The following is a 14,021-nucleotide window of genomic DNA, read 5'->3' as shown; positions in this document are numbered from 1 at the left end:
TCTCTTCCCCGTTCTCCCTCTTTTTCTTACGCCCCTTTCTTCTCTCCTTTCCTTTCCTCCCCCTCTTTGCTTTTGTCCTTTGGCAAAGTGAGTAAGATTCAAAATTCGCAAACCTCCTGGGCTTAATGAGAGTCTCAAAAAACGCCTGGCAGTCGGGGCTTGGTGCACACCAGTGCCTAGGCAGTGATTCGGTATGTATTTATTGAGCACCTACTATGTGCCAGGCACTGTTCTAGGCACTGTGAGTGAATGAAACGAAGTCCCTGCCCTCTTCACAGCCTACCTGAGAAAACAGACGTGAATCTTTTTTCCTTAAATAGTGAATTAATTATAATAGGAATTATAACGCGATGATAGAAAATATGTCTAGCAACCTTGCATCGAGTGCTCATGAAATGGGAAGCCGCGCGTTGACTGACCTTTGGGTAATCTGTAATTCCAATCCCACGACCGCCCTAGGGGTGGGCACGCCTATAATCGCCCCCATTTACAGGTCCAGAAATGGAGATTCAGAGAAGTCAGAGAACTCGACCAGAGCCACACAATGGGCAGTGGTGGGATTTGAACTCAGGCCTGATCTGAATCCAGAGTGGCCACTGTTTAACCACTTGATGGCAAGGCCTATGAAGGGGACACGCAAGGGACCCAACCTAGTCAGACTTGAGGAAGGTCAGAAAAATGCCCCAAGAACGAGTAGAAGGCAGCCAGGCAGGGCGAAGAGAGTACATGGCATGTGCAAAGGCCCTGGAGTGAGACAGAGCTTGGTGCGTTCAAGGAGGGCCAGCGTGGCTTGAGTCACGGAGAACGTTCTCGTCCAAAAGAAGGCCCGGGGCGGGCTCTACTCAGCAGAGTCCCTTCCCTCTCGTGACAGGTCTCCCGCCTACTTGGGCGGGCCCTTGCAGACACTCAAAAGATCCCTTAATAATTATAGTGACAATGACGCTCTCTCCAGGAACTGCTCCAAGCACTTTATAAGCATCGCCTTGCTAAACCCTCCCAACAGCCCTTTGGGGTAAATATTTTAATCCCCCCATTTTATAGATGAGGGAACAGGGCCTCAGAGGTTAACTTGCCCAAGGCCACACAGATACTCAGCGGCATGTCAGGTTTGGAACCCAGCACCCATGCGGTGACCCACCAAGCTCGACAGCAGCTGTGGACATTGAGCCCCCACAGCCACAGCCCGCCGCCCTTCCCATCCCCCTCCCCCTGTGCGCCCACGGGGCTGATCCAGCGGTCAGCGGACAGGCGGTGTCGGCGTCTGAGGCTGACGTCAGCTCCGGCCTCTGGACGCCTTTGTACCAGAACTTGGCCTGTGTCCGGGGTTTTACGGCCTCCCCTGCAGGAGGTCCTGACACACACCACCCCGGTGACCACACTTTGGCATGGCGTCTCGTCGCAATTGGGTGGGGAGTGGCTGGGGTCCGGGGCCTGGGGCCTCCACCACGGGCCTGGTGTGGACACTCCCTGGTCTGGACATGTTTCTGCCAGACTGACCAGTCACCACTTCTAACACGGCGGCCTCTTGACACTGGCTCCCGTTCCCGAGATCTTCCCCGAATCGCTGCTGTAGAATTAGGGGCCACAGACCGGCCCTTGCTCCCTCCATTTCCCACCCACAGCCCGCTGCACGAACCGGGGCCCCCCCAGATTCGGGTACGTGGCTCAGCTCTGCCCCTCACCACTGGGGGGAGCTGGGACAACCACGGCAACCCTCAGTTTCCTCATTGGGGCTGTGGCAGGGATGAAATAAAATCAGACACAGGCCGCACCTTGCACCTGGCGTGCGGTCGGCACCCAGGGACCGTGAGCGCTTGGGGTCTTCTGCATCTGACTGAGGGAGGAACGCGCCCGGGCCCGTCTCGGCTGCTCCCGTAGCCTCCGTGCCGTGCACCGTGCCTGGCGCCTAGTGGGTGCTCACTAAATAGTGGGTGAGCGAGCACGTGAGTGGCTGGGTGAGTGGCCGACCGTGCGGACGCCTGCCGGGGAGATGGCGAGGCGGGTGCTTGCGCACGGCGTGCTTCCACGTGGTGGCAGCCGCGCTGGAGTCACAGGGTTCCTGGTCTGGCTGTTCTGCCTCCAGGCGTCCCCTTGCCCCGCTGACCTGCCCTCTCCCCACCCAGGTACTCCAAGGTCAAGCACTTGCTGAAGGACCTGGATGAGCTGATGGAGGCCGTCCTGGAGAGGATCATGGCTTCCGAGCCGAGCCACACCAACGCCACCAAGGCCCTGAACTTCACCATCTGGAACCACACGCCCCTGGTCCTTATCGACGAGCGGAACCCCCGGCACCCAGTGGTCCTCGACCTCTTTGCAGACAGTCACAATGACAGCAGCCCCGCGCCAGGAAGGACCTGCAGTGCCCCAGGGTGCAAAGTAGCCATGAGACTGGTAAGTGAGGCCACGGGCCACGTGCAGCGGGGCTGGTGGGAGCGTCGGCCCATCAATGATCTGGGTCTCGACGGGGAGGAGGCCGGCTGGAAGCCAGTGCCCACTGTGCCTGTTTGCCAAGCTTTTTAAAGAACAGAAGAGGCTGGTATGTTAGTCAAGACACTTTGGGACGCAAATGACCCAGCTCGAACAAGCTTAAGCAAGACAAGGACTCGCTGCTTCACATACTGCGAGGTCCTGAGGCTTCAGGTGTGGCTGGATCCAGGCGTTCAAATGCTGTCGTCAGGGCTGTTTCTCTCCTTGGCTCAGCTTTTCCCTCAGTCGACTCCACTCTCTGGCAGGCTCTCTCTGGACGGGTGGCCCTGGAGATACCAGACACACAGCTCGAGGCTCGGCCCAGGGGTCTGCACTGTTAACAGGCTCCTTGGTGATCCTGATGGTCACTGTTGATCAGAGACCCAGGCTGGGGCCACATGCTGCCCAGAAGGAGGCCACTGCCTCCTGTGCCACCCCTGAGGTCAGGACCCACCCCGCGTCTCCCCACAATCCGGCACGTAGCACCAGCTGGGGCGGCCTGGTGCCACCCAGCCACCAGTGCCCGTGTGCTCACCGGTGAAGTGGGCTTGTCCCTGGGGCCACAGCAGCTCTCGGGAGGCCCCACGTGTGGGCCTCGGTTCCCCCATGACCAGGGGGCAGGGCTGCCATGAGACTCAAGTGGGACAAGAGACAGAGAGCCAGGAGGGCGGGGCCGGGCGAGGTGAGCGCTCAGCACTGTCATGCGTCCGGGGCTCCCCGGCTCGGAGTGTGAGGAGAAGGCAGGCCGCTGGGTGGCCGAGTGCCACCATTAGTCCCAGGGCCAGTCGGCCACATCTGCGTGGTGGGCTGGACCCCGTGGTGGGCGGGCGCAGGGAGGTGGAGGGCCCTGCACCCCGGCCCCGCCCCCAGCAGAGAGAGAGGCAGAGTCTGGGGTCCTTGGGCCGCCTGGAGGTCCTAGGAGGGCTGCGGAAGGGGTTGGGCCGGAGGTCCGTGTCCGTCTCTGCCCACAGGAGCACGTGCGGTGCCACGCACCTGAGCCTGGGTGTCTGGGCCTGGGGGAGGGGCATGGATGCGTGTGTGCGCGGTCGTGACCAAGATGGCATGTGGTGACAAAGTGGGCATCGGTCTGTGTGGGTGTGCATGGGCGTGCATGCGTGTGTGTGTGCACATGTGTGTGCATTGTGTTCACTCATGTGTTAAGGTCACATACGGGGGTGGCTGTGTGAGTCCTTGTCACCGGGCGGCAGTGTGTGAGCGGCAGCCCCGAGCACACGTGTGTGCACGAGTGTAAACGCGTCCCCACTGGCCACAGCTGGCGGTCCAGTCCCGGGGGCAGCCTGGGGATGGGCGGCTGGCCGGGTGCTCCGGGCCCTCGCCCCGGGGGCAGTGACAGGCGCCTGCCAGCAGCCCCACCCACAGGGACCCCTCTCGCCCCCACAGTGCTCCGTCAACAGGACCGTGTGCACCTTCCGGAACTTCAGCAGCGTCACCCAGGCCGTGACGGAGTGGTACAGCCTGCAGGCCACCAACATCTTCTCGCAGGTGCCGACCCAGGAGCTGGCGAAGCTGAGCTACACGGGCGAGCAGGTGATCCTGGCCTGCCTGTTCGGGGCGGAGCCCTGCAGCTACAGGTGAGGCCCGGCAGCTACAGGTGAGGCCCGGCCTCCGCTGCCCTGCCTGCAGGCGCGGCGAGGGGCGCGGGAGCGTTGTAAAAACCCGCTTTGCATCGTGGGGTCGGTTTGGGCTGGCGGCAAAGCTGCAGAGATCGTCGAGTTCCTTTACCTGTCTCACCTGCCGCTGCTGCCGACACGCATTGCTATGGCCATTTGTCACGACCGAGAAACCAGCGCTGGCTGGCGTGTGACCGTTAACCAAACTCGACACTTTGCTGAGATTTCATTGGCTTTTCCCGGTGACGTTTCCCTGTCCCAGAACTCCACCCAGGGGACCCCATTGCGTCCAGTGACCGTGTCTCTGTAGCTACCTCCGAGCTGGGACAGTGTCGGACTTCCTCGTCCTGGGCGACTGACGGTGTCTGGCCGGGTGCTTTGCAGAAAGTTGTAGATCTGGGTTTATGAAGACGGGCGGTTTTGGGGGACGACCACAGAGGCGAGGTGCTGTCCTCGTCACATCATTTTGGGGGGACGTGTTAGCCACGTGACACCGCCCATGATGCTGGCCCTCCCTCTTCACCTGATTCAGGTGCTCACTACGGGCCAGGCTTCCCCGCTGTGAGGCACCACGTCCACGGTCTGCTCTGCGTGGGCGAGTCGCCAGGTCCAGCCTCCCTCTGGGGGGTGGCAGGGGGAGCAGGGGACAGGGAGACCAGTCCCAGTGCCCCAGAGCGGGGACGCGTGCTGTTTGCACCCCTCTGTGAGGCGGGTTTGTTGCTTCTCCCTCTGGGCCCTTGTTTCAGCATTTATTTCTACCCGCGTGGACCCGTGTGTGTTTGGGTTGTAATCCAATATCACGTATTTATTCTCCGCTCGCATCTGGCCGGCGTTGGCCACTGGGAGTGTCGATGTAAGAACGTCCTAACCTGTAGAGAATGTTGGCGAGTTATGAGCCAGACCGAGCACGATGCCAGGGAGCAGGATCTCGCACACTCCGGAGAGTGGCGATGTGCATTTTCTCTTCTGCGTCTGGAATTGAGGCGGGAATGTGAGGGCGCCCGCGTGGAGGTGGGAGAGCGGGGTGCAGGGGGCCGACAAGACGACCCGCTCTCTGGAGGGGGGGTCTGCCGGGGGGCCTGGCTGAGAGGCTCACCCTGGCACCCCACAGGTGTGCCGACCTGGATGCCCAGAAACCACGGCCGGGCTCACTTACGGCCGAGATGAATCTTTTACTAGAGAAGTCACAGGCCTGGGGCGTGACCACTGCCATGACCTGCCCAGCGAGGAATTCACGATCAGCTCACCCTGCGAGGTGACTGTCTGCCGCTGGGCTCGTCGGGTTTATTGAGGAACCCTCTGTGGATCACGGGAGCTTCTTCGGCCGCTCTGACACGTCTCGATCGTTTACCCTGAGCAACCCTTACTTTCTGGGCCGTGCACAAGGCCCTCGCCCCAGAACCAGTCGTGTCTCCCAGGAACCCTGGTTCCTGGTATGGGAGCTGCTGGCTCGAAACCAGGAGCTGGGCAGAGCTAACGATCCCTGCGGGTGCACCTGCCACGAGCAGGAGCGGCAGCAATACGCACGTATGACTCTGCCCGGGAAGCCTGCCCTGAGCCCCTCCACACAGTGCCGCTGATGTCACACGGCTCCCTGCTGGGATGCTCCGTCCCCTGGTCTCCGCTGGAGCCTGCTGGCCTCTGTCTGTGCGCCCGGCCCCTGGCCCCAGGGAGGTTTTGGAGGGAGACGCCTGCGTCTGAGGCCGGAGGTGGCCAGAACTGGGAGCAGCCGCAGTGGGAGGGGAGGCGGCCACACCCCGGGCAGCCTCCTGCACCTGGGCCGCAGGTGTCCTGGACGATTTGCCGAGAACACCGTGTCCCCACGGGCTGGGTGGAGACTGGCCCTCCTGAGCAGTGCCCGGCTCCGGCCGGTTTGCCCTGCTCCGTCCCTCCCCTGTGGCCACAGCCCTGACTCCACAGGACGCCCAGAGCCGGCTCTGCCCTCCAGGCCTCCACGGCCCCCGCTCCCGCCCTTCCTCCTTGCCACTCCCTAGGCTCCCCTGTCTCACTCAGCCCCAGAGTCCCCGCGAGCAGCCTCCCCGACCCGCCCCGGGGGAGCGAGCTGTCGCTCCTCATGCTTCCCTCTGTGGTGCTTCGGCACATGTCACAATCTGTAACGCTGACAAATATTTACTGAGCTCCTGTCTCTTATGCGTGGGGCTGAGGGAGCGGAGCGCGTCGGCCGCCGGCGTCTGCTGAGCTCCCGTGCGCTTGGCACCCAGGCCTCCCCTCGGTCCTCCAGGAGCGGGCCTCATCGCCCAGGGTGACGGGTGGGGCAGGCGGGCACGGAGAGGCGAAGCGACTGCCCCGAGCTCGCCAGCTAGCGGGGCCTGGGCTCTCGGCCCACAGCTTCTCTCTTCCTCAAACACACGGCAGCCGCCTCCGCCAGCCTCACGCGTGGGGCAGGAGGCGGCTATCGGCAAGCAGTCGGGGACACGGGGAGCTTCAGATCTCGCTGCATCCTGCCAAGGAAACCAGCACTGGAAATGACGGGGTGACTGGGCCGGGCAGTGAGTGCACGGGGCGGTCTGGGAGCAGATGAAACCTGAGCGATGACAAGAAGCCACTTATCTGACGAGCTGGCCACAGCACATCCCGGGCTCGAGGGCTCGAGGGCCTTGGACCGTCGATGTCCTGGCATGTCACCGGAGAGTCTCCGTAGGGTCTAAGCAGGGATGTGCCCTGATCTGCTTTGCAGTTTACATGACCGCCTGGTCGCCAAGCAGGAGGGGGGCTGTAAGTGAGCAGCGGGGGATCCGGGCTGCGGGTGCTGGTGGCTCAGACCCGGCTGACCCGGCGGGACACCCTGGAAGACAGGCACTGCCCGACACTGTGCCATGTCCCCCCACGAGGGCAGGCCCGCATCTTTGGCCTTCGCGGCCCCGGCCCAGGGCCCGTCCCCACGAACGTTGGTTGGGTGAAGGAGCGTGGGCTTCCCGGCCTCCCTGTCCCCAGTGAGGACCAGATTTCACAGCCCGCCCTGGGCCCTTCATCCTCCTACCACAGACAGAGGGAGCGGCTCCCAAATCTGAGCACAGGGACACGAGCAGCTGCCTTCATGGGGTTATAGGAGGCTCACGCGCGAGGCTGTCACAGGCCTACTCGGCACAGCCTGGCCCCAAGCAAAGGCACTGCAGTGACATCTGTGCATCAGACACCCCGGGGCCCCCTTCCTTCCTGCTTACAATAAAATAAGAAAAACATAAGTTTTTCTTTAAAATAAGTTTTAAAGCTACTTCCTACGGAGACCGGAGAACACAGACAGAACAGGGCACGGTGAACCCACGGTGAACCCACCGGGACCCACGGCCCGTCCAGCGGCCACGCCCGACACCCCGGCTGCGCTGTCCCGCAGCGAACCCGCATGCCACGTCCTCCCGCCTGTGACGAGCGCGGGCACGGAACCACAGTGCTGCGACCCCCTCCTAGTTCTCGGAGGCTCGACAGCACCGCCCCTCCGGCCGCGTGGCACTCGGAAATGTCACTCTCTTCTGTTCGAATCCGGATCCGGTCACCGCCCGCACGTTGTGATCGCAACCCTGTCCCTCTGTCACGATGCATTTGTCGAAGAAGCTGGGTTACGCTCCTCGGCGTGGAGATCCAGATCCCACGGTCTGGATCGTGCAGACTGCCCTCCTGGGACGTCTCTGAACCGCCTCCAGCATGGGTCGCGAACGGTCGTGAGAGACAGACGCTCAGTCCTGTCCAGGGCTGGGGGTTTTTGTTGTGTTTGGTTCCGTTTTGGGACAGGACACTGGCTTGGCGGCTCATCCAACAGGAGACACGCAGCATTGGTCACCACAGGTGTACGTTGCCCAGAGCCATTCACTCACGAGAGTGCAAAATGACGTATTTTGTATTATGCGACACTCCAATCGTATACTCTAATTACATCTCTTCCTCTTCGATTATTAGCTGGATCAAACTGGAACTCTTTTTATAGGAATATTGCAAGAAAAAAAAAAGTCAGATGGGGAGAGGCAGAGATCAGAAGAGATTTAAGACTTATCAGCCGGTCACATGTTCACACCAGCTGGATCCCAACGTAAACATAAACTGTAAAAACAAAGTGCCACTCAGGAGGCACCTGGAACTTTGAACTGAATATTTGACAATAGGCAGGAATTTTTGCTAAGTATTTTTAACATGGTAGTCGCATTATTTTTTGAGTTTTTCCTTTTAGAGATACAAATGAAATGATCACAAATTATGATGTCTGAGATTTGCTTCAAAAACACTTGGAAGGTCGAGAAGGAACGTGACTGGCCAGGGTGACGACTGTTGAAGCTGGCGGTGGGCGGCATTCTCTTGACTTTACAAGTTTGGAAACGTTCCAGACGTAAAAAAAAAAAAAAAAAAAAATTTTTTAACTGAATTCTTTGAAACGACGTTATGCCGTCTCTCTGCTTCGGTGAGCATCTCTGTGGGAACGTTTCCTGAGGCTGAATTATTCCCTTAGGAAACGGCTCGGTGACACGGATGGGACATTTCCGTGCCCAGTTTTGCTGTCCTCTCTCCTCGGCCTCTGCGTGGACGATCTCCTGCGTGACACCCCCTCTGACCCTTCCCCTCAGGCCACTTCCCTCTTGACTGGAGTTCCAGGGGCTCTGGATTCTGCTAGGGCGGTGACTTAAAACCACGGGGCTCTCCTTTCACAGAGGAGACCCGAGGTCCAGAGTCAGGGCGTCACAGGGCTCCCTCGGAGGGTCCAGGGATACCCCGTCCCACCTCTTCCAGCTCTGCTGGCCCCAGGCGCTCCTCGGCTCACGTCTGCATAACCACTCGGCCTCGTCTCCCTGTGGCCTCCACTCTGCGTGCGTCTGCTCTCCTGTCCCCCGTGCACTGCTGTTGGGGGGACGGACGGAACGCCCCGTTCCTCACCTCTGCCCTCCTGAGCCCCTCCGAGCAGTAAGGGCGGGGAGTGGGGGGCCTGTCCTCCAGCTGCTGGTGTCTCTCTTAGGAACTTCACGACCCTCTTCCACCCCGATTATGGCAACTGCTACATCTTCAACTGGGGCATGACAGAGAACGCAGTCCCTTCGGCCAACCCCGGAGTCGAGTTCGGTAAGCCTTGGTTCCTCCTGGGGGCAGAACCGTGAAGCTTTAGACACCCCACCACGTGGGGCCGAGACCAAATTACCATCCGGAGTTGAGGGGCAGGCTCTGGGCTGGGTGGGGCCCAGCACAGGGACGAGCAGCCGTGGGGAGCCTGTCCCGTGTATGGGGAGATGCCTCCCCAGCCATCCAATCCCCTGGCCCACATCCCTGGGTGTCCCCATTTTGCCGATGAGCAAAGTGGGGACTTGGAGGCAGTGCAACTTAGCGGTCAAGAGCTCAGGCTGCTGTGTCCGGTGAAGTCCTAGCCTCATCATTCACGCCTTGGGCGAGACTGAGCAGAAGACTTAAGCTCTGGGAGCCTCGCTTTCCCGGTTCGACAGTGGTGCCCGTGGCACAGGACGCAGTGTACACCTCACTGGTCCCTGTGGCGTAGCGGGCGAATGGCCAAGCCCGGCGGCCCGGGCATGCGAGGGGAAGTCTGAATGCCTCGCCCAAGTCGCCCAGCTGATGCCTGGCAGAGCCCTGGGTCTGAGCTGCGTGACTCTGCAGTTCTGGGAGAAAGAGAGAGGGGGCCGCAGGCAGACAGGGCACCAAGGACAGTTGCGGGGGGGCGGGGGCGGGCGGGAGGGGCTGGTGGCGGCTGGCCTGCTCCGGAAAGGCTCATGGGCTCTGGCGGCTGTGGCTTCAGTCATGCAGGAGGCACCGGGGCCGTGGGCCGCCCAGCCCGTGCCCGTGCCCACACTGTGTCTCAGGGGTGCCGCTCAACCCGCTTCATGGGGCAGAAGATTAGGATCGAGGAGCCCGGCTGCTCCCTTGCCGGGTGGCCTCTCTGTGCCTCGGTTCCCTCATCTGTGGAATGGGGATAACAGGTGCCTCTCCTAAGCACCCGTGAGACCGTGCACGGGAAAGCAGGTGGCCCAGCACCCTGCACGTAGTGTAGCCCGCCAGACACCAGCCTCGCCGTCCTTGGCCCCTGGCAGTCACGGGCCTGGTCTCCGCCCTCAGAAGGGCACAGGCGAGTGGGGGTGGGGGGGCGGAAGATGGACAGACAGAGTCACGAGAGTGAGGCAGGCGCTTCTGAGGAGCTGGGAGAGCGGGTGGCAGGGCCCGAGGTCGTGGGGGAGGCCCTGGAGGGAGTGGCCCCTGGGCTTCGATGTCGGGAGGAGCAGGGCTTTCCAGGTGAAGGGTGAGGGCGGGAACAGCGTTCCCCAGGGCTCAGCGGCAGGAAGGAGCAGGGCGCCAAGGGGGCTGGACGGGGAGCAGAGAGGAGGTCTGGGAGGACGTGGGGGCGGGGCGGGACTGCGTGAGCCCCTAGACCTCCCACCGTGCGGAAGAGGGGTCGGAAGAGAGGTCATGGGGGGAGCCCAGCGAAGAGGCAGTGGAGCCGACAGGCTAGATTTTCGCAAGGGGAGCCTGCTTCCTGGGCAGGCTGCGGAGGCGCCCTGGGCCGGGCGGGCAGCGGGTACTCGGGGGTGGGCCCCCTTCAGCCCTCGGCCCCCTACCCCACAGGCCTGAAGCTGGTCCTGGACATAAGCCAGGAGGACTACGTGCCCTTCCTCACGTCCACGGCCGGCGCCCGGCTGCTGCTTCACGAGCAGAGGTCGTACCCCTTCGTCAAAGACGAGGGCATCTACGCCATGTCTGGGACCGAGACGTCCATCGGCGTGCTGGTGGTACGAACACGGCCCAGTGCAGCCTGGGAGGGGACCGGGCCGCCCAGCCCTGGCCTTCCCTCACTGTCCACTCCTACCCTGCCCCTGGCTGGCTCCCAGTGAGGCGGCTGTGCTCTGGGGGAGGGGCCCACGGCTCGCCACCCCCTTTTGGCATCCGTAGACCCACATGCTTACTGGGAGGCGGGCACAGAGGGGCTTCCTAGGAGTGACCAGGGGTCCCCGCAAACACCCTCCTCACCCAGGACAAGCTGGAGCGCAAAGGCGAGCCCTACAGCCACTGCACCGTGAACGGCTCTGATGTCCCTGTCCACAACGTCTACAGCGACCACAACACGACCTACTCCATCCAGGTGGGCGGACGGAGCAGGCCTCTTGACCCAGGGGCCCGCCCACGCCACAGCGCCCAAGGTGCACGCCCTGGGCATGTTGGTCCCAGCAAGGCTGGCTCTGCTGGATTTTTGTGACCACAGGGTGATGTAGTGGATTTTGTGACACTTGCGGCTATGGAGCTGGTCCAGTCCCTGGGTTCTCCCCAGGGCCCAGGGCTGCCCCTCCCATCCCCACTCAGCAGGTGTGCCCTTGGAGAGGCCTAGGACTGGAGGGGTCGCACTCTGGGGTCCCCCGGGGAGAACCCTCGTGTGCGAGATGCTGCACTAAGGTTTGGCCTGCACCCCGCCATCGCTTGATGCTTTCAACCCTCCCACGAGTCTGGCCACCTCCCACCCCACCCCGCCCTCGCTGAGGCCAAGCCCAGCCCTCCCCACCTCAGCCGGTTGTCACCCTGTTCCACCTGTGAGTAAACTGAGGCCGAGAGGTTAGTGACTGGCTGCAGGACACACGGCTGGCCTCTGGGTGGACGGAAACCAGGCTGGAGTGGCCTGGAAGCCCGGCACGAGTACAGGTTCATCGCTCAGCCCCGGGCGCGCTGCACCCTCTTTCCCGCGCCCCTCCCAGGGCACGTTCTGCTGTCACTTCCTCTCCCCGCAGTGCTGGGCGTTCAGAGCCCGCGGAGCCCCCGCCTGCCTGCCTCAGAGCTGCCCCTCTGGGCCCTGCCGTGAAAGGGCTCAGGAGCCTGCAGCAGCCTCATAGCAAGAATTACCTATGCAAGCGTTAGCTGCAGGATTCGGAACAAGCCGCCCCTCCCCATGTCATCCGTGGGGGCCCAGCTCTAAAAGGTGGCAGGGGCCATCCTTAGGGAGCTGGGGTCCAGCCTGAGTCCCTCTGCAGGAGACAGAGGACAGGGAGGGACGGTAGGAACAGCTCAGTCACCTCACCACCACTCCTGAGCCAGAGGGACACCTCTCCTGCCTCCCTGTGCTCCCTGGGCCTGGGCACTAAGTTCCCTGGGCCCCTTACGCCTGGGGCTGGGGTGGGGACATCACCAGTCATGTCTGTGTTCTCCCTGCCACCCCCCAGGCCTGTATTCACTCATGCTTCCAAGACCACATGATCCAGAACTGCAGCTGTGGCTACTATCTGTACCCACTGCCCCAGGGGGCGAGATACTGCAACGACAAGGACTTCCCGGACTGGGGTGCGTGGCCCGCGTCGGTGACCCTCGCCAGCGGGACCTGTCCACAAAGGCTCTGACCGCCAGGGAGGGGTGCAGCTCCATGCCCTCAGCAGGGCCCAGGGGTGTGCCCAGGCCTCTCTGCCACGGCCCACGGCCCCACCCTCCCCAGCACCGTCTCCCAGGGGACTGGCTCCCCTCCCCACCTCGACTCCATGAAGCGCACGCTTGAAACGTGTCTGTGCGAGCGACCGTCTGCGTGCTCTGTGTGCCATGGAAACGCTCTCGCGTGTGGGAGCCTGGGCGTGCAGCCCTGGCGAGTACACGTGTCTGTGCATGCACGTTTTCACACATGCATGGGGAAGGGTGTTTGTGTGTCTTGATGTGAGGGCGCACTCGGGACTGTGGTGCCCATCTGCGTGTTTGTGCATGGGCAGGGGGCGCTTCCAGCATCTGCATTCATGCATGCTGGTTTGTGTGCACACTGCGTGTGTGTGTGTGCGTGCATGCACGCATGAGGCCTCAGCACTGTGTCTGTGTGAGCTCACCCGGTCACTCTGGGGGGTACTAGAGCGAGGGGAGAGGGAGGTGGCCTCCAAGGGCTTGAAACAAGGAGGCGGGGGAAGGAGGGGAAGACAGAGAGGAGGAGAGGGCGAGGGGAGGGCGAGGGGGCGGAGGCAGCGTGCCTGCTAGGCTCAGACAGCTGGCGTCCAAACACCTTGGTGGGTGTTTTAAGTGGCAGAGGGGGTCCCACCACCTCTTGAAACCCACACAATATGGTACAAGAGGGGAAAACGTTACCCCTTCCAACCACCCACCCCCTCGACATGACCCCGTCTCCCTGGCTTCCACTGGGAATGGGGAAGACAAGCAGGTGGAAGGTGCCTCGGTCTGTTGAGCTGGGTCTGGATGTGTGGGGAGAGGGTCCCCCAGGCCAGGCTAGGGCAAATGGCTGGATGTGGGGGGCTGGGGGCTGGGTGGTTCTCCACAACGGGAGTTTGGATTGAGACAACTCTCCCACCAGCAACCGCAGACCTTAGGTGGCCCAGGGCCCAGAGGGCGGAGGACAGCCAGAGACTCAGAGTGGGGGAGAAAAGCACCTAAAAAGCCAGCTCAGGGTTTCTGCCCACCTCTCTCCCGCTCAGTCTACTGCTACTCGGAGCTGCACAGGAGCTTGGACCAGAGGGAAGCCTGCATCGGGATGTGCAAGGAATCCTGCAAGTGAGTGCGGCGTGGGCACGACATGTCAGCGGGGCAGGCGGCGGGGCAGGTGGCGGGGCAGGCGTGACACGACACATTGGCGGGGCAGGCGGCGGGGCAGGCAGCGGGGCGCTGCTGGCTGGGACAGCCACAGTTCTGCCTTTTCTTTTCCAGTGACACCCAGTATAAGATGACCATCTCCATGGCCGATTGGCCTTCAGAAGCTTCTGAGGTGAGATGGCGGAGTGGCCAAGCTCTTGGCCTCCCGTCCTTGGGCTAGGGAAGGTCTGGGCATAGGTCTGCAGGCCACCTGGAACCCTGGAGAGAGTGCTCCCTCTCTGCCCTCCCTTTCCCTTCCCTTCCACCCACGTGGCCCCAGGCACTGTGCTGGGCACACCGCAGTGAACCAGACAGACACAGTCCTTTGTCCCTACAGTGCTTACGTCCCAGTCCGAGAAACAGGTGATACACAGAAATAAGATC

At 62.2% G+C, this 14,021-nt stretch overlaps 1 protein-coding gene across 1 annotated transcript in view; it reads left to right on the top strand.

The window, feature by feature from the left end:
- SCNN1B (sodium channel epithelial 1 subunit beta) overlaps positions 1 to 14,021 on the top strand; it is a 34,717-nt gene that overhangs the window by 17,953 nt on the left and 2,743 nt on the right. Inside the window, exons 4-11 of the mRNA XM_039840170.1 lie at positions 2,124 to 2,391; positions 3,868 to 4,058; positions 9,058 to 9,161; positions 10,665 to 10,828; positions 11,071 to 11,178; positions 12,245 to 12,362; positions 13,484 to 13,559; positions 13,713 to 13,770. Coding sequence (XP_039696104.1) covers positions 2,124 to 2,391; positions 3,868 to 4,058; positions 9,058 to 9,161; positions 10,665 to 10,828; positions 11,071 to 11,178; positions 12,245 to 12,362; positions 13,484 to 13,559; positions 13,713 to 13,770 — 1,087 coding nt within the window. The remainder of the gene's footprint in view (positions 1 to 2,123; positions 2,392 to 3,867; positions 4,059 to 9,057; positions 9,162 to 10,664; positions 10,829 to 11,070; positions 11,179 to 12,244; positions 12,363 to 13,483; positions 13,560 to 13,712; positions 13,771 to 14,021) is intronic.

This window comes from Pteropus medius, unplaced genomic scaffold (assembly GCF_902729225.1).
Source record: "Pteropus medius unplaced genomic scaffold, Ma_sr-lr_union100, whole genome shotgun sequence".
Classification (NCBI taxonomy): Eukaryota; Metazoa; Chordata; class Mammalia; order Chiroptera; family Pteropodidae; genus Pteropus; species Pteropus medius.
The sequence above is the reverse complement of the archived record's forward strand: the minus strand, read 5'-3'. Positions and strand labels throughout refer to the sequence as shown.